General features: G+C 46.2%; 1 protein-coding gene across 1 annotated transcript in view; it reads right to left on the bottom strand.

Annotated features, from left to right (window-relative positions):
- The window catches only part of LOC119386563 (probable ubiquitin carboxyl-terminal hydrolase FAF-X), a 326,343-nt gene that overhangs the window by 101,338 nt on the left and 205,592 nt on the right, over positions 1-19,413 (bottom strand). Inside the window, exons 21-24 of the mRNA XM_037653846.2 lie at positions 17,928-18,036; positions 15,011-15,148; positions 14,045-14,203; positions 3,280-3,609 (exon numbers count right to left, since the gene is read on the bottom strand). Coding sequence (XP_037509774.1) covers positions 3,280-3,609; positions 14,045-14,203; positions 15,011-15,148; positions 17,928-18,036 — 736 coding nt within the window. The remainder of the gene's footprint in view (positions 1-3,279; positions 3,610-14,044; positions 14,204-15,010; positions 15,149-17,927; positions 18,037-19,413) is intronic.

Below are 19,413 nucleotides of genomic sequence, written 5' to 3'. Positions count from 1 at the left end.
CTTCCGCGGCATGACATAATGGATACACGTGACATTTACTGCAATAGCAATTAGATGGGCACTCTTGGCAGATTTTTGTTGTCGCCGTCATGTCGGGTATATGCATATGTATATATAAATAAAAGCCACAAATAAAAATAATTCAGAAGAAAAAAATCCAAAGCGCAAGACCGGGCATTCGAACCTTTGACCCCTCGCTCTGCAGCACGCTGCCTTAGACAACTACGCCAGGCGTCATTACTTCTCCAGGTTACTAACTAACGGCAGAATACAAATGCACGCAGCATTGGTGAAACGCACGGGATGTCACACGTGGCGAAATTAAAATTATGCAAGATGCGGGCCATGCTGCATCATTGCCCGCGCTGCGTTGGTGTCGTATCGCTGGTGACCCAAGCTAATTTTCCATTTTGGGGTTGTAGTGTCGCGCCACTTGTGGCCAGTCAGCAAGGGAAAAAGAAGAGAGTCTCTTGGCTCGTGGTGGCGCAAGCTAGTGGAAACGCTTTGGCTTTTGTGGACTTATGCCACAGGAGGGAAGAAATGAGATGGCTGAACCAGAATCACAGTATATAGGTATCTTACCCCATGACCAGAATCCTAAAATTACAGCACAAATGCACAAGACACCCTCAAAGAAAAGAAACGTACAACACAAGTGCTGACTAGCAACTGCTTTATTCTTTCATATGCCAATGCATATTTAAGTCCAAGGCAACCTTACCGCACATGTGCACACAACAATAGCTCTAAACCAAAATGTGTAACAAGGATGATAGTGTATTAGATACATGAAGACATGAAATCAGATTCAGATGGGTACAGGGACAAAGAAGTAAAGAAGAAGTAAGAAGGACAAAGAAGTGTGTTTGCACTGTAATTTTAGCCTCAGGAAAATGTACAAACAAGACCCAAATGAAGTTTTATTTTAGTGACCAGAATCGATGCCCACAGGGAACGCAAGCCATGGCTTCACTTGCCACTGCCAAGCGCCGTCTTTATTTTCTTCTCTTGAGGCCGCGTGCTATCTGGTTTTGTTCGCCGTCGCAGTGCAGCAAACAAAACCGGAGAGCACTGCAGCGTCTTGGGACAACGTAAGCGCAAGAGTGCTAGAGTGGCTTGCGTTCTACGCTTGCGTCCTGGCAGGTCACACACTCTCTAGTGTTTCGCTGGAGTTGGGATGTGCGCCTCCTACTTGTACTTTGACATACAGGGCATGGTCGACCGTGCTCGCGTGATTACCTCTTGAGGGGGTATTTTGTACATCTTGTGCTTTCACGGCAATGTTTGCTTTGAAGCTAAAGACCGCACGAAGGTCACGCTGCTTGCTGCAGCGGCCGCGTTTGCAAAAGGAGTGGTCTTCTAGCTAGAAGAGCCAAAGTAAGGGCTAGTTGAAGTAACAAGTGTGACAGTTTGCGCACGTCCTACGTACACCTGTGTGTTCTTTTCGTGCGTCTTTTTTTGCTTGAGTATCACGCTGCAAGTGTCGATATGTGACAGTTGTTACTTTGAACTCGCCTTGCATGTTTTCTTTTCCTGCGTTCTTTGTGCACGAGCAGTGCACAGCTAGTTTCTAGCTGCTTACCGTTCTTCCTGTGACATTCCAATTTCTTGCTATCGCATTCATTGCTTCGCCCTTGAGGCGAAACTGTGACTTTTTTTATTAGTTATACCTTCGAGGCCTGGTGCAGATTTAGTTCAAAGTTTGACCAAGACAGCTCATACCTCAGCCTCTATAATGGAGGCCTCTGAGATAAATTTCTCCAGAACAGCGTAGGGCTTCAGGTGCATGTTAGGACGGGTGCCTATGCACCAGTTTCAGAGCTCTGCCCGCACTTCCTCGTCCATGCCGCGATATTGGTGGGTGATCTCACCCACCAGTTAGTTTCTCTGCTTGGACGTGCTTTTATCAGTGTCCATCAGGTATCGGAGGAGATTGCATGTTTTCACTTGGCTGACTTGTCCCTGCGGGCTATCGCATACATTCTCCCATTGATTTTTGGTTAATAGGGTGGGGTAATCTTCAATTTCTTTGTCGATTTCGACAATGTGCACGTGGAGTGTGTGGCTTAGTTTAAGCTTTTTTTCCAGCAGGTTTGCATGCTGTTCCTGGCCTCACACAAGTGCAGGATTTTCAGAAGACCTCACAGCCCCTGCGATCCTATACGCCATGAACTTGGCATCACAAACAGTTATTTCTGCTCACATGAGCTCCTCTGGTTTGGTACTCATGTAGAAAACAGATCCTCTTTTCTTTTTTGCAATCATTTGAGACAGAATCTTGACAACCACGTATATATAGAAATCAAGACCGAGAAGTGGTATACAAAAAAGAAGACTCAGTCTGAACAACATGTTTACAGAGCACAATAATAACACAGAATCTCAATAATTTCAATCAGTCATTCAAACTAACATGACTGGCAAAGTTGTATGTACAGCTGCCCATTTTTTAAACCTAAACGTGCGAGCGTTGACCACCGAGCCGATAAGCACAGCATAACGAAGCACAGCGGCGAAATGAACGAGAAGATGTGCATGCGCGCACTGAACAGTCCGGTGCAGCTTTCATCTGCCAGGCTGTTATATCAAACGGACCCAACCTCGCCGCTTTTTTGTCCTTGCTTTCTTGTCCTGTTTTTGGCTTGCTGTGGCAGATATCTTTGTTGCCTCAGGAAAGTGCAGCATGTACCACAGGAAAAAGAAAAAAATAATGCTGAAACCTACAATAAGCGAGTCTATATCAAATCCCATCCGTCTTACGCGCAGCTACTTGACTTTCTCTTTATAACTTGATGGCAACGTTCAGAAAAGAAATATGGATGGCGATAACAGTGGTCAAAAGAAGCAGAGGTGGTGTACAGTTCCTGCACAGCCTAGCAGAAAACAGCTGCACAGGACTGCTCATCGCGCGCATGCACATATTCTCGTTCATTTCACCGTTGTGCTCCGCTATATAGCACTTATCGACTCGGCAGTCGACACTCGCGCGTTCAGGTGTAAAAAATGGGAGGCTGTACACTCAAACCCGATTATATCATACTTGAAAAAATGTGGACACCAGTTGGATATAGGACATAATTCGATCTAAATCTTAAAGAATAAGACAACATAAAAGCACACACTATCTATGAGAGTTCATGAAATGAACATGGTACCTTCACGGCCTACATTAGCCAAAAATAGTCGATCACCTTCTGCATTATTTCTGAACATTTTCCAGTGGGTTGAACAGCTACAATGGTATAAGTGGCCTACGGACTGTGCCAAGACACTTTATACCTGTTGTAGGACTGAGTTCATGTAGCAGGTGGCCCCGGCATTCTTGAGGCCCACAAAGCCTCCACGAGGCCTGGGTCCCACAGGGGGTAGGTACTCCCACTCCTGCAGTGGTGGCTGATCGGCATAGAACATGTCCGACAGGAGCGCTGCACAGGTGGCCAGGTTCTCGGGGCACTGAGTGCACAATGCCACCAGCAGGTCGAGGGCCGCACGCAGGGCATCTGGTCCTGGGCATACAGCCACCGCTGCTGTGCCTCCACCATCACCGGCACCCCCTCGCAGCTGGGCTTCCACCCGGGACGCCGGGAAGGCAAAGTCTTCTAACAGCTCCTGAATATTCCATAAAGATATTTAAAAAATAAACCTAAAAAAATAAAGATACTACTACTACTACTACTACATGAACATTCTTTTTTGTGGCATCCTGCAAGTGTTTTGCTCGAAATTGTGACAATCAGTTTGCACACCCTTACTGCCTCATTAGCAGTAATGTTACCAAGGACTTTTGACTTGGAGCAATTTTCGGAGCAGGTAATCTTGTATTTGGGAGCACTTTCGAGCAGCTAATTCCACATTCTGGAATACCTTGGAGAAGCGCAAGTTCTATTTTACATTCAAACGACTGAATAATTATTATGGAGCTTTTGTGAAGAGCTAGATAAACATTTTGATCCGTTGTAGATTCCCTGGAGAAAATGCTCTCCAGAGCACTGACTATTATTTCAAACAATGCAAAACAAACTACCATTCTGCACAAGTACCGGGTTGCCTGGGAGATGGAGGTCGACTGCAAGTTGAGCTTCCCCAAAAGTTTCCAAAAATGCGTACAACGGGGGACTACAATCTATAACTAGGTTTCATTTTTTTTTTCCTTTTTTGCTGCCAGCAATTGATTCTGGGAGGTCAGGGGCGGACATATAACACAGCGTAGCCTCTTCACAGTTCACCTTCAGCAACATGCCCGCTGCTAAGCTGCGCATTTAAAATGCAATCGTGGCTGCTCCGACAGCAAGACAAACGTTTATTAATGGCATAAAATTATTAAACAATCAAGAAAAAAAAATCCAGCCATCTCCACTTCGTGAACCCTGTCGAAACAGCAAAGCTGATGCCCCTTCTTTATCAGGCTATCGTACTTCTATGATCTTCAAGTCTTCCCTTCGTTGGCACTTAGCTTCGGCCTCTCTTGCACAAACATTGTGTTTGGCCCGACAACTACATGCCCGTTCCCATGTCAGGTCTCACTGACGCTCACTTTGGGCAGCTTTTTCCTCGGGAGCAGTCTTGGCCATTACGAAAGTGCAAACTCACAAAGAACCAACACCTTCCTTTATACTCCACCGAAACACCCACTGACCTACTTCTCATAAAATGGCTGGATTCCTCCACTGATCCTCACTCTCGCCCCTCTTGACAGGCCTCTCATTGGTTCATTTTTTCCGCAAGGCCTCCCTCTCCCCCTTCCTGGTGTGCCTCTCATTGGTTGACCCCTCAAGCTTCGCTCTCTCTACTCTCTCCACTCTCGCAGCCCTCCCCTTCCTACAGTCTCACTCTCGCCACACTGCAACGTCACGTGATCAGCACTATGCAATCAGACAGGGAAGCCTCGATTAAGAACAGCGTCGCTCTTAAAAAATCTGAACCTAGACCCTCGCGCTCATGAGCTCAAAGAGGGCGGAGCCTTTTAGGGGGTATTTACCGCAAGAGCGAGATGCCCGGATGTGCTGGAGCAAAGCACTATGAAAAAGCTGCTCCAGATGGCGAATTACGGTCAAAGTATATTTGAGAAGTACCAGCACGTTCCCACCGTTCACATGCTCTCCTATTGACGTGACATTTGATATCGTTCCATATACCTATTGTTAGTTTTCCTAGATTTCATTCAGCGATGCCCAGAGACAGAAGTGACAGACATAACATTGGTATGCAGGCAGGTAATAATGAACGTTGCTTAATTACACACCATGTTTGCTTGAAACGAGCTACAAGCAGTTTCCGGATCAGACAGTGTCAGCCGATGAATACCAGCCTCAGTGGTGTAGCCAGGGGGGTGGTACCTGGGGCTCAAACCCCTGCTGAAACTTATACATTTTGTATGTGTATATACAGGGTATGTCACATAACAACCAAGGATCGAAAAAAAACAAGTAGTTAATTGGTTTGCTATCGTGTGGCACTCATTCAACCTTTTTTTTTAGAGCTGTGCCAATAGCAAAATTCTGCGTACGAAGCAAGTTCGAATATTAGATGGAGTGCAAATCGAATTGAACATTCTTTGAATATTTTTCTGATATTTCCAAGCGAAATGACACAAAAAAAGGTCGCAGAGGATCCCTAAGCATGTTCTTATGAGATAGCAACATGGAAGCATTCCTTTTGGCTAGGTTGGTGAAGTGCTAGAGGGGTGCTGCAAACTGGTGTTTAGTTGCATGATTGCCTTTGTGAATGTTTTATTATATTAGCATAGTTTTCTTCTGTATGTAGTTTCTCTCTCTACCGCGTGGCCTTGATTTTTTAATGTGCTCCGAAGTTGCACGATCATCAAGTGGGAAGCGAAAATGGCCGCCACAAGATGCAGTGCACACACTCACTTCAAAAAATCGCAGATATTGGCATTTCAATGTGTTTGCGGCATATTTCATCAATTTCACAAGCAGCAGGGAGTCTGAGGATGCTTCCTTTTCACCAGACTCTGAGCGCAACGGTGCTGCAAGCTAGCCCGGAACATCGGTCACCTTCGATTTCTGCTTTGGGCCGTCTATGTTCGCGTCTCAGCAACAGCCTACCAGTATGGAAACTTATAGAAACGGTAAGAAATGCAAGTGTGACTAGAAAACCAAGCAGAAAACAAGAGACAGGGCGTGCAAACACGGACACAAGGGAGAAGTCAGGACACCAAAAACGTCTGTGACTTTAACATGAATACAGTCGAACCCACTTATAACGATCCCACATATAACAATCTATCTGTTATAACGACCATATTTGGGTGCACTTACGATTTTCCGATGCTAACCATTGAAGCTGCGTCCACATATAGCGAACATTTTTCAAAGCCTCCTACTTTTACAACGAACACTTCAGACATGGTCGCGGTAAAAATATGGCGCATACGAAGCGAAAAAAAGTTAAAACATTCCTTCTAAAACGTGACAGGGGCGCACGCTCGCGCGCCCCTGTCATGCCCCTTGTAGGTCTGAGAAAAACGTCATGCCCCTTGTAGGTCTGAGAAAAACAGCTGATCCGCCATTTATTTGTTTGATAACTGCATGACATAAACAGCGGCGAACCGATACTCGTTTGGACAAGTTATAAACGGGAATCTCACAGTGGCATGCAAAGATCCAGGCCCGACCCTTATCTGATTATATGAGGTGACAGAGAAAGCGCTTATCACGAGGCCTCTAGTCATCATTAGTTTCTAGTCATGATTACTACTTGCACCAGCTCAGAATTCGGCCACAGTGGTGACGTCTCAGAAGTTGGTGGTCACCTTCAGGTCACCTTAGATGATGTCAATGTGACAAGGTGTGGCTACAGCACTGGATCGCAAATGCTAACTTTAAAATTCATATAAAATTACCTCTTATGCTATATTCGCTGTTGAGATTTGCTAGATGATATACGCATGTTCAAGGGAATCAATCTCAAAGGCTATCTTGAGCACGAAATTTTGTGTCAGTACATACCCCTTTGTGTGCACTGACATCGCACAATACTTGGGCCCCAAGCATTTCACCTCCATCAAGATGCAACCACCATGGTTGGGATCAAACCTGTGACTTTTGAGTCAGCAGCTGAGCACCGTTACCATTGAAACACCACGGAAGAAGATGTGGTCATTCTAAAAAGAGACAGGGCGTGCAAACAGGGACACAAGAAAGAGATCAGGACACCACAAACGCCGGCGTTTGTGGTGTCCTGATCTCTTTCTTGTGTCCGTGTTTGCACGCCCTGTCTCTTTTTAGAATGAATACGTACCAACTGGCTCAGCTCTCTGTTATTCGAAGATGTGGTGGTGTTTAGACTACCTTGAACAAAATTTCCGGCTATGCCCCCGGGTAGTGTTCAAGCATAATTGAAATATGAAAAATTCGGCAGATTCTATGTACCGCAGGAATCGACGTTATGAGAAGCACATGGCAGCAAGGTTACTGGCGTAAGTTTTTACACTGAGCGAAACGCTACAAAATTCCGCTAAACATATGTGCAAATGGCATACCCACACACGTATGTTGAAGAGTCGCACATGTATTATATAACCAGTTTACAGTTTTGTAAGGATGCCAACAGCAACATGGGTATTAACAACACCAGATGCGGTAAACTGATATGTAGTGCTTATACTTGTCTGTTATGATGGAGAATGCACGCACGTTTCCCGAACCCGTGTGCATGTGTGGAAAGGGTTCTTGGTTATAGCTGTGCGAATTCGAAGCGAATTCGAATATTAAAGTGTGAGTGCGAATCGAATCGAATATTTTTCGAGTATTTCTCGAATATTTCTAGAATATCTTTCGAATACTTCGAAGCGAAATTGCAGAAGAAAAAGTTAGAGAGGATTTGTCTTATCAAGAATGAGGCAATGTAGAGGCCGAATTCTATTTATGTACATTTGGTGCAACCAAAGTGTTGCCGACAACACTTTACACATGACAGGCAAAGATGCCATTGCCTCAGCGTCTTCTCTTTCAACTTCTGTGGAAGCCCAACTGATGTGGCGGACAAAGGTGTGCTCCCTTCAAGTCCGGAGTTCCAAATCTGCCTCATAGAAGAAAATCTGAAATTTTGGATGCTAAAAAGCTTCGGCTTCCGATTTTTCGGACTTCCTGCCCAAACTTCAGGTCCAAAACAGCATTATTTGAGCCCCCACCTCTGCCACATCTTTCACCTCCATGTTGGAACCAGTGTTTTCTTGAGTTGGTACATTTGCGACCGTAGTGGAGCTTGAAAGGCGGCTTTGCCGCAATACCGGGGTGTGATGAGGTGAAGCATATTGAAAATCTAGGGACCACTTACAACAGGACGTTGACTGTGTCTTGGCGAAGTTCGACCGTAACGGAGCATGAAAGGCAACTTTGCCGCAATACCGGGGTGTGATGAGGTGAAGCATATTGAAAATCTAGGGACCACTTACAATAGGACGTTGACTGTGTCTTGGCAAAGTTCGACCGTAACGGAGCTTGAAAGGCAACTTTGCCGCAATACCGGGGTGTGATGAGGTGAAGCATATTGAAAATCTAGGGACCACTTCCAATCGGACGTTGACTGTGTCAGTGATGCCACCGAGGACTTCTGATTTGGAGCAATTTTTGGAGCAGCAAAATTTCCGTTTTGGAGCACTTTGGAGCAGCAAAAACTTTCATCTTGGAGCACTTTGGAGCAGATAATTTTGCATCTGGGAGCACACTGGAGCAGCAAATTTTCCATCCTAGAGTGCACTACAGAAGCATATTGCATTAATATTCAAGCACTTGAATATTATTATGGGGCTCTTATGAAGGCTAGAAATATTTTGATTCATTGCAAATCTCACAGAAAGAATCATCTCAGGAGAACTCCATACTTCACTCGCTAATGAAAAAATAAGGGCTCATGCAGTTGAGGGATCTGAATTAACCTCTTTGGCGATTATTTTCGAGACTAGCAAATAAACTAAATACTGGATCAATAAAATTGCAATTTATGAAATAACACTCTAAATACATCTATGTGGTTATCAGCAGACATCATAGACAAACGCCGTGATGTACAGCAGTGCCTCAATGCCAAAGAGCCACACTGTCCCTAATGCATTCCCCTAAGAAAACTCCAAGACGAAAGCCAGGTTCTTTTTCTTCTCGATCGACGGGTTGATCCTCCTCCTCCTTCTCTGCAAGCTATCTGCACCTCACCTGGTTTTGCGCTAGCTCCATTATCGGCGCACCGATCATGGAAGCAGTGTAAAGCGACGTAGTCATGGGATGACATCATCACGTGACATCACGATATATGACGCCATGTTGACGTCACAAGTTTTGACGATCTATGAGGTGATGATGACGACATCACATGATTATTTTTTACATCAATCGAACGCTGCCGACGGTTAATTTTCGTGTTTGATAAAGCATCTAAGGCTTTCGCAATTAATATTGCGTATTGAACGTTAACATCCTGGCCGTTAACAACCTGGCCTTACATACCAAACTGTCCTACACCATGTCACCTCTGTGCCATGCGCGAAACGGCTCCGCTTATTCACTTCACAGTTCCTCAATTTTTTAAAAATTTTTATTGTGATAGCAATTATATGGACACTCTCGGCGGATTTTTGCCGCCACCGTTGCCGTAATTTTCCGTATAACGACCAAATTAATAACATCACCACGCGCATTCTAGCCGCGAGTAAAAGCTCGCGAGCGCTGGCGACGAACGCGGCTGAAGCGGATATTAAACTAGCCGGACGTCTGTCTTCGTCGCACGGAGAGCGCATGAGATAACATCTTCCCGCGTGCGGGCCTGCCGTCGATTGCTCATCAAACAGAGAGGAAACGACCCGCCCGTCTTTCGTAAGGAGCATGAAGGGACGCCAGGGGGCGGAGCCGGGAGGGGGGACGGCATCGTTCGAAGGGCGCAGTCCCTTGCGCGCGCGCTATCTCGAGGCATCAGGAGACGGCTCGTCTACATGCTGTGCTCTCAACGCTTACTTCGCGTTTAGAGAACTCACAGCACGCAAACGATTCGGTTCCTGGAGCGGCCATATTCCCTTAAACCAGCGTTTTGTTGAGTTACGCGAGATCGTATTCAAAAGAGTTAGCTGCTAGCCTTACTTTGTTTAACAATACAATTTGTTGGTATCGCATTCATTGCTTCGCCCTTAAGTGAACCTGTGAGCTTTTTAACCCGTCAGCTATTGACCCTCGAAAGTGAGGGGCGGACGTGTAACATGGCGTAGCCGCATCACTGTGGGCTGTCAGCGACGGGCCCGCTACTGACAGCTGCGCATTTGCGGCTGCTCCGACCAGGAGATATGCTGTTATTAATGAGATGACATTTTTAAAAAAGCAAGCAAAAAATTCGAATTGGAACCCTAGCACGTGAGCTCGAAAGGGCAGGGCCTTTTAGGGGGTATTTACCGCAGAGTGATTACAAACTCAGAGGTGCTGGTGGAAGGAATTACGAAAAAGCTGTTTTGGATGAAGATTCATAGATAAAGTATATCTGAGGAAAAGTGTCAACGCGTTTCCACCGTTCGCGTGCTCTTCCATAAACGCGAAGCAAGGAAAATTCGATATTGTCCCATATATCTACTGCGAGCGATCCCAGATTTCATTCCGCGATGTCCGGAAACAGAAGTGACAGACATTTTAGCGGCTCGCATGTAGTTATTACTGAACATTGCTTTCCTTACGTGCCGTGCGACGCTTGAAACGAGCTATCAGCAGCGTTTCTGGAACAGACGACGTCCGCCGATGAATCGCCGTCGCACTTTCTCGCTACCGATAGGCATAGACGTCGCGAGCCTCTGCGGAGAGGGCGTTTTGCTGTTGAGCCGACTTGCAGAACAGAAGCTGCGTCGGCACCGTATTTATTCAGCGGAATAATTCTTGGTCGATTGTTGCGACTTTGGCAACCCCAAGATCAAGCTGCACATGTTCTGACGCGCCGGCAGTGCGATTGCCGGTGATAGACGCCCCCAAACACGAGACTTTGGCGCAGTTTGGCACAATTTTCGTCGATATTATCAGGATGGCGCAGTAAATACAATTTGGCGCACTTTGGCGCAGTTGGCGCAGGAGTGGAATCACTGCCAGTGATGCTACCGGGGACTTCTGATTTGGAGCAATTTTTGGAGCAGCAAAATTTCCGTTTTGGAGCACTTTGGAGCAGCAGAAATTTTCATCTTGGAGCACTTTGGAGCAGAGCAGATAATTTTGCATCTGGGAGCACTCTGGAGCAGCAAATTTTACATCCTGGAGTGCACTACAGAAGCATATTGCATTAACATTCAAGCCCCTGAATATTACTATGGGGCTCTTATGAAGGCTAGAAATATTTCGATTCATTGCAAATCTCATGGAAAAAATAATCTCAGGAGAACTCCATTGTTCACTCGCTAATGAAAAAATAAGAGCTCATGCAATTGAGTGCTCTGGATTAACCTCTTCGGCGATTATTTTCGACACTAAGAAATAAACAGAAATCCGGATCAATAAAATTGCATTTTATGAAATAACACTCTAAATACACCTACGTGGCTATCAGCAGACGTGGTAGACAAACGCCGTGGTGTACAGCAGTGCCTCAATGCCAAAGAGCCACACTGTCCCTAATGCATTCCCCTAAGAAAACTCCAAGACGAAAGCCAGGTTCTTTTTCTTCTCGATCGACGGGTTGATCCTCCTCCTCCTTCTCTGCAAGCTATCTGCACCTCACCTGGTTTTGCGCTAGCTCCATGATCGGCGCACCGATCACAGAAGCAGTGTAAAGCGACGATGTCCTGTGATGACGTCATCAAGTGACATCACGATATATGAGGCAATGATGACGTCACAAGTTTTGACGATCTTTGACGTGATGATAACGCCATCACATGATGATTATTTTTTGCATCAATCGATTGACGCCGCCTATGGTCAATTTTCGTGTTTGATAAAGCATCTAAGGCTTTCGCATTCATATTGCGTATTGAACGTTAACAGCTTGGTGGTTGACAGCCTGGCCTTACATATCAAACTGTCCTCCACCATGTCACATCTGTGCCATGCGCGAAATAGCTTCGCTTATCATCAACTTCACAGAGTAAAATGGCTCCTCAATTCATCTTTAATTTTTTTTGTGATAGCAAATATATGGACACTCTCGGCAAAATTTGGCCGTCGCCGTTGCCGCAATTTTTCGTATAAAGTCCAAATTAATAATATCACCACGCGCATTCTAGCCGCGAGTAAAAGCTCGCGAGCGCTGGCGACGAATACGGTTGAAGCGGCGATAAAACTAACCGGCCGTCTGTCTCCGTCGCACGGAGAGCGCATGAGATAACATCTTCCCGCGTGCGGGCCTGCCGTCGATTGCTCATCAAACAGAGAGGAAACGCCCCGCCCGTCTTTCGTAAAGAGCACGAAGGGGCGCCACGAGAGCGGGTGGGGGGGAGGGGAATGCATCGTTTGAAGGGCGCAGCAGCTTGCACGCGCGCTATCTCGAGGCATCAGGAGACTGTTCGTAAACTTGCTGTGCTCTCAACGCTTACTTCGCATTTAGAAAACTCAGAGCACGAAAACACTTGGGTTCCTGGAGCGGCCATATTCCCTTAAACCAGCGTTTTGTTGAATTACGCGAGATCGGATCCAAAAGAGTTAGCTGCTAGCCTTACTAACGTTGAACAATACAATTTGTTGGTATCGCATTCATTGTTTCGGCCTTAAGCGAAACTGAGCTTTTTTAACCGTCAGCTATTGACCCCCGAAAGTGAGGGGCGGACGTGTAACATGGCGTAGCCGCTTCACTGTGGGCCGTCAGCGGCGGGCCCGCTACTGACAGCTGCGCATTTGGGGGTGCTCCTACCAGGAGATATGCTTTAATAATGAGATTATATTTTTAAAAAAGCAAGCAAAAATTCGAATTCGAACCCTACCACGTGAGCTCGAAAGGGCAGGGCCTTTTAGGGGGTATTTACAACAGAGTGATTACGAACTCGGATGTGCCGGTGGAAGGAATTACGAAAAAGCTCTTCTGGATGAAGATCCATGGATAAAGTATATCTGAGGAAAAGTGTCAACGCGTTCCCACTGTTCGCGTGCTCTTCCATAAACGCGAAGCAAGGAAAATTCTATATCGTTCCATATATCTACTGCTAGTGATCCCAGAATTCATTCCGCGATGTGCAGAAACAGAAGTGACAGACATTTTAGCGGCACGCATGTAGGTATTACTGAACATTGCTTTCCTTGCGTGCCGTGCGACGCTTGAAACGAGCTATCAGCAGCGTTTCTGGAACTGATGACGTCCACCGATGAATCGCCGTCGCACTTTCTCGCTACCGATAGGCCTAGACGTCACGAGCCTCTACGGAGAGTGCATTTCGCTGTCGAGCCGACTTGCAGAACAGAAGCTGCGTCGGCACTATGCATGGCATCGTGGCTTACTCGGGACGCACGCGCGAGCGCTATTTATTCAACAGAATAATTCTCGGTCCATGGTTGCGACTTTGTCAGCCCCAAGATCAAGCTGCACATGTTCTGACGCGCAGGCGGTGCGACTGCCGCTGATAGACGCCCCCAAACCCCAGACTTTGGCGCAGTTTGGCGCAATTTTCGTCGATATTATCAGGATGGCGCAGTAAATGCCATTTGGCGCACTTTGGCGCAGTTGGCGCAGGAGTGGAATCACTGGAGTTACTGACGGAGTATCCATGTTTTCCTCCTTTTTTTAACCTCTTTTGTTAAAACTATTTTTGTATAATACATTTTATTTTGCGGCTCCCGTGAAAAACGTATCAACGAGATTCCACTGCACCACGGAGACTGCCAGAGTTCTAACCAAACAGGAACCCACACATTTATTGCACATGGTAGTTCAGGCTGCATGAATGTGACGAGATCATCAATTTGAAAAGCATCTGCATCAACCAATGTACACTGCACCACGAACAGCATTCGCTGGGTGCAGCAGCATCAGTGGCGACACTCTGGAAACTTGGCACCATGACCTCCCACAATGCCTTGCACCTCTCCACCACGAGAAGGACTGCTACGATTTCTAAAAAGGTCCATGCACAGCTTACCTTGACAAGGTTCCCTTGAACAGTGTTGCTGGAGTCAGAACCTATGCGGTACTTGTCGGCTGGTGAGAGCAGCGACACCAACTCGCGTGCAACACCGAGGTGACCTTCCAGAAGGGACTCCTCGGCATCCAGCAGGCCACCCGTCTGTTGCACCTTCTCCTGTATGCCAACAAATATTTACCGAGTGGTGTTAGCCCGTTCAAAATCTGTGCTCTTCAACAAGCAATACACCAGACATTTGATAAGAACAGCAGAGTCATAATGAGAAAGAAAAGACGGCTGAATTTCTTGTGGCAAAGCACAGTACCTCCCTACTTCTTGTGCAGGCCTCGTTATAGTGAGTAAAGGAAAGGATCTCAAAGAGGGATGAAGCAAGAAGACGGAACAAGGTTTGTTTGAGGAAGAGTGTTTACACATACAGTCAACATCCGACTTTTCCGACTCCCTAGGGATCGCAAATTGAATTCATTAAAAAGAGAATTCATTTTTGTCAGAAAAAAAATGAATTCATGCTTTTTCACTTCACTCAAGCGGTCAAATCGCCGCCGCCACGTCCAAAATAGCTCTTACGGTCGGCCAGCCCACATATCAGGCATTTCGGTGTGCACACAGGTTCTCGTGAATACATTTGGCACCTGCAGGAAACCAAGCCGATCCTTCCCAGTTGCGTGCAGCTCGTTGCCTACTAAGCTCATGCCATCAATGCCAGGCCACTTGCTGCACCCAACAAGTCCCCAAATCATAGTGAGTTATGCTTTAGCACTTTTGCAATGAATAAGGGTCTGATAGTAACAGAAGAGATAATTTATTACACGCACAGCCCAAATATGCACTTTTCCAAAAATTCAGTTTCTCACCGATTTTTCGACTTTCAAAGGCTGCGTCCCCCTTCAATAATGTGTCCCTGCACCATCCATGCACACTTTGTCTATCCCTGCAACGAAAAGTGAGAGCAAAAGAACTTACTCTGATGCGCTTCAGCCATCCAATCTCATCGGCAAGCAGCTGCTGCAGAGCGGGTAGAGGGCAACGGCAGGCAGCTCCCAGCAGACGACAGAGTAGCCCAAACAGCTCCTGGCTGCTCCCCGCCATGTCTTCTAGGCGCTGCACCCAGTAATCACTCCCTTCATCATCTGCCATGACACCAGTTTAAAAAGCTGTTTACAATGTCATTCAGAGTTGTTTACAATGCTGATGTGACCCTGAAAAACAATAAATAGAAATGTCCACGAGCTTCAATTTGTCATGTCCAAACCCCCTTGCCCCCAACTTCCAGCGCTCTGCTCTAGGAATCCCCCAAATTTCGAGGTCCCCAGGTTGACAAGTAGTCGCCGACTGTTTATTCAAACACTGAAAATTCCGACGCCCCACAGTGCGCCATTTGATTTTTTGGACTCCAGCCGGCTGATCGAGTGTGACGTTGAACGCCATCACAAGCTGTCAGCGATGTTTACAATATTTTTGCTAGGTTGCCAGCACTGAAATGTTGCACTGGCTATAGCTGGAGATTGTGCCAGTGTCAAAATCCACGCAGAAATTGCCGATCTAGAAGGCCATGTTTGTTGGCTACACTTAACAGTTGCCTTTTAGCCAGTCAAGTATCCACTGAACGGCTACCACGGCCAAACAGCAGGCCAAGCCAAGCCAAGCTCGGAGTCAGTATGGAGCGGCGTTTGAGGCTAGTGACAGCGCATACGAGTACAACGCGGATCCTAACTCAGGCGAAGAAGGAACGACAACGTGAGCGCTGCAACACCAACTAGCCCAGCGTTGTTCCCTACAGTTGCGTTGTTCCCAGCGTTGGCTCTACAGTTATCTTTAAACCTTTGTGAGAGTTCAGAATGGAGCAGGAATGCGTGCTTGCTTTCCAAGACGACGAAGGGGCACGAGAGAAAAGCGTGGAGGGCCCCGCACCCGTCCAAGCTAGCGGAGATTCCCCCCCTCTCCACTCGATTTGCAGCCGACAACTGAACAACGTTTCCTCCACGCTCTCTCATGTCGAAGGCGAAGTACATGCAGGTGCCATGCAGTGCGTGGCCGAAACCACATCACCGCAGGGCCAAGAAGCAAGGTGGAAAGGTGTGCGAATATTCGAGTTTCAAATTCGAATCAAATGGTAACTAATCAAATAATTCGATTCGACTTTCGAATAGCTAGTATTTGAAGTTTCGAATAATTCGAAAGGAAGAATATCTACAACACGACAAAGGCCAATGGTGCAACTTGGTTAGGGCTGGGTGGCTAAAACTAACGCTGACGTCGTTACAGTAGGCTTTTCATTAAAACTTTCACCGACATCCTGGTTCAAAAGTGAGCGCATGCTGACCTTAAAGGAGATTATATCATTTCCACACGAAGAAAAACACATGAGAAAACTGTCAAGCCCTTCACAATTTTGTTCCCGAAATGAAGGCACCGACTTTTTGTGTAGTTCGGTCACGTATGCCGCAAGTGCCATAAAACGTCCCGACTTTGGCCTGCGAATCCCTCAGTCATTGGCTTTGGATGTAAAAATTCGTTCATGCTGGGCAGTCGCCACTGCCACACCGAACCACTCATTGAGAAACTCCCATCGTTCTGGCACGCAGTTAAAACGCTGCTGTGAACGGTTGCCCGAAGATTTTTGGGGTCGGAGTGCCCATGGCAATGAAGCACAACATTACCGTTGTCAGATGAGCCGTATTGCGCGACCATGGGGGAAAAAACTAGCTACCGTACCCTCCTCTGTTAGTCGTTAGGAGGTTAGGAATGGCGATGCTGACTGGAATGGCGACTCTTCTATCAACGTGCTTGTGCGCCGATAAAAGCTGAAACAAAAGCCACTCCTGAACAAGTGCGCAATAAAACTGTCGGCACGCCGTAGAGTCCCTGATCTTTCCTTTGTGTTGCCGTAGCCAGCGGTACACACTTCGTATAAATATACTATTCTATATTCTATTCGATATTCGATATTTTTTACCACTGTTTGGCACTATTTGATTGGAATTCGATTCGAGGTTAAGTTTCATTATTCGCACACCCCTAGAAAAAAGGAAGAAAAAATAAGACAGTGCCGAACACTTGTGAAGCCTTTTTTTTTTGTCCCCCCCCCCTCCTCCTCCTTCCGTGGTGCGTAGCGCCTGTTGAACCAACCTCCAGAGCCGATCACAGCCTTGATGAAACCAAATATAAAACTGTTTCGATGAAACCGAAAACACGATGTTTCGGCCACGTTTTTGGTCACGGGGCTTGATGGCAGCCGCACCTTACGGCTGAATTTGGTGCTGCGGAGCAGTCTGGTGTTGATAAATGAGTTTGGTGCAACAGGGGTGGTTCAGCGAAGGATGGCGCAGGTAAATAAGTTTTGCGCACAATGGCGCAAATGGCGCAGCTGTTCCACCCCTGGATTATGGCGGCACCATGGGAGCCTTCATTAGAAAGGTGCATAGAAGAAACACGGTTGGGCGCGTCTGTGTGTTCTGCGAATGTATTATTTTTTTGGTATTCCTGATGCTGCTCAGAAAATCATGTAAGAACTCGGCCTTTTTTCTCCACTGAAGCTGACACGGGCATCAAAATTCTTGCTTTTAAGGCTGTTTGGGAGCAGTTCGGCACAATTTTTGCAATTTTTATGCTTTTAGAGCAGCTTGGCCCAGGGAAACGGATTCATATCAAAAATGCGCAATAGGCGCAGCTGTCTCACCCCTGCTTCTACGCCATTGGAGAGAATTATGAATATAGAAAGTATACAAAGAGGCAACTATCCGCGCCACCATGGTTACAAAATGCTTACAAATGGGCAGTCTAGATGCATGATGCCCCTCTAACTAGGGGCCATAAAACTGGAGTAGCAAAATGAAATGCATTGTGCCTAACATGAGATGCAGACAAACGCCCCGCTCACCGGCAGCTGGGCGAACAGCAACTCCACTAGGGACAACAGACAATGCTGGCTTGCAGTGCACTTGGTTGCAATCAGGCAGAGCTGGTCAGCCGAGCACTGCCGTATGGACCTGCAAATAAGTATGCACATGCAACACCTTGCAAATATAGACTGTCAGGCGTCAGAATTGTCTCTTCCGCCACTTCCCTGAATTAGGCTTATTTCCTTGCACCTTTCAGTTCGACAAGAAGACAAGTTAAAAAAGAAAGACTACAGTGGCACTCCACACAAGGGTAGACCCTGCTTTTTTTTCACCCTAGAGTTTCATTGCTCTAGGGTGAAAATTAAAAAAAAAAAGCTGTCTTCGCGTAGCATCTCCCATTAAAACAATAATGAGTCGATGCGAGGCTAATATGCTCATTTAACCTTGAAGTAGAGCTTCACGGCAGTGAGGATTCCCCTGGATAGGTGTATTCACGGTATAGCACCTCTCCACTGCAGTGAAACCCCCTTTACAGGGGTTACATGCAGTCTAAATTATGTATATGGTTGAAGAACCATATCCCAAGTATTCGTTCATTCTGAACAAGGCACCCGTACTGGGCGCCGAAACGTCAATTCTGTTGTTGTTTTATTTTAGATGGCGAGTGTACATTTTCTTCAACCATGATTTTTCCTCAACAAACGAGATTTCATCAAACCCTAGACTTCAAATTATGTATATTCGTTCATTTCGAATACTTCGAAATTTAGAATCATTTAAATTCGTGCCGAAGCAAATTCGAATACTGTAATATTCATTCGAATATTCGAAGTGCTCCAATATTCACACATGCCTAGTCAAATGCTTTCGACATGCTTCGGACCACTTTCGGGCCGCACCACGACAATGTCGCAATGGAATACTTGCTGCGTTGCGACGATCTGTGCATTAACTACAAGGCAAAGTTGAATAAAGCAAGCTAAATGAACTTTGGCATAAAATTGTCATTTTGCTGGACGTTTCCCTATTTAGTAGTGGTCCAGCCAGCGAAGATTTGGAGCAATTTTTGAGCTGGCAAAAAGATACTTTCGAGTTGATTTGGAGCAGAAGGAACTGAGTTACGAGCAGGTTTGGAGCAAATAAACTCACATTTGGGATCACTTGGAGCAGTACAACAGCATGTCTGTATGGCTGCACTATCATTGTTGTCATACTGATGAATAGGTGTTGAAACTCTGTGTGCGTGATGCTCTATTTAACACTTTTGTGACTGCGCCTATTCCCATTGATAGTGCCACCCATGCTTCTTTTGTTATTTTTACTTCAATTATACGACTTTCAGGGGACCGCGCAAAATCGTCGTATAATCCGGGCGTCGTATAATCGAAAAACCGAGAATATAGGCAGTGGCGGTCATTGTTGCCCCACAACAGCGGGCACATAATGCCTAAGAAAGTCCGAGGCACAAACCTACGCTGCTCCGAGGAACGTAGATTAAGTCAATTGAAAAAAATGACAACCACG

Source organism: Rhipicephalus sanguineus, chromosome 3, assembly GCF_013339695.2.
Source record: "Rhipicephalus sanguineus isolate Rsan-2018 chromosome 3, BIME_Rsan_1.4, whole genome shotgun sequence".
Classification (NCBI taxonomy): domain Eukaryota; kingdom Metazoa; phylum Arthropoda; class Arachnida; order Ixodida; family Ixodidae; genus Rhipicephalus; species Rhipicephalus sanguineus.
Note: the sequence above shows the minus strand (reverse complement) of the source record. Positions and strands in the feature narration are given on the sequence as shown.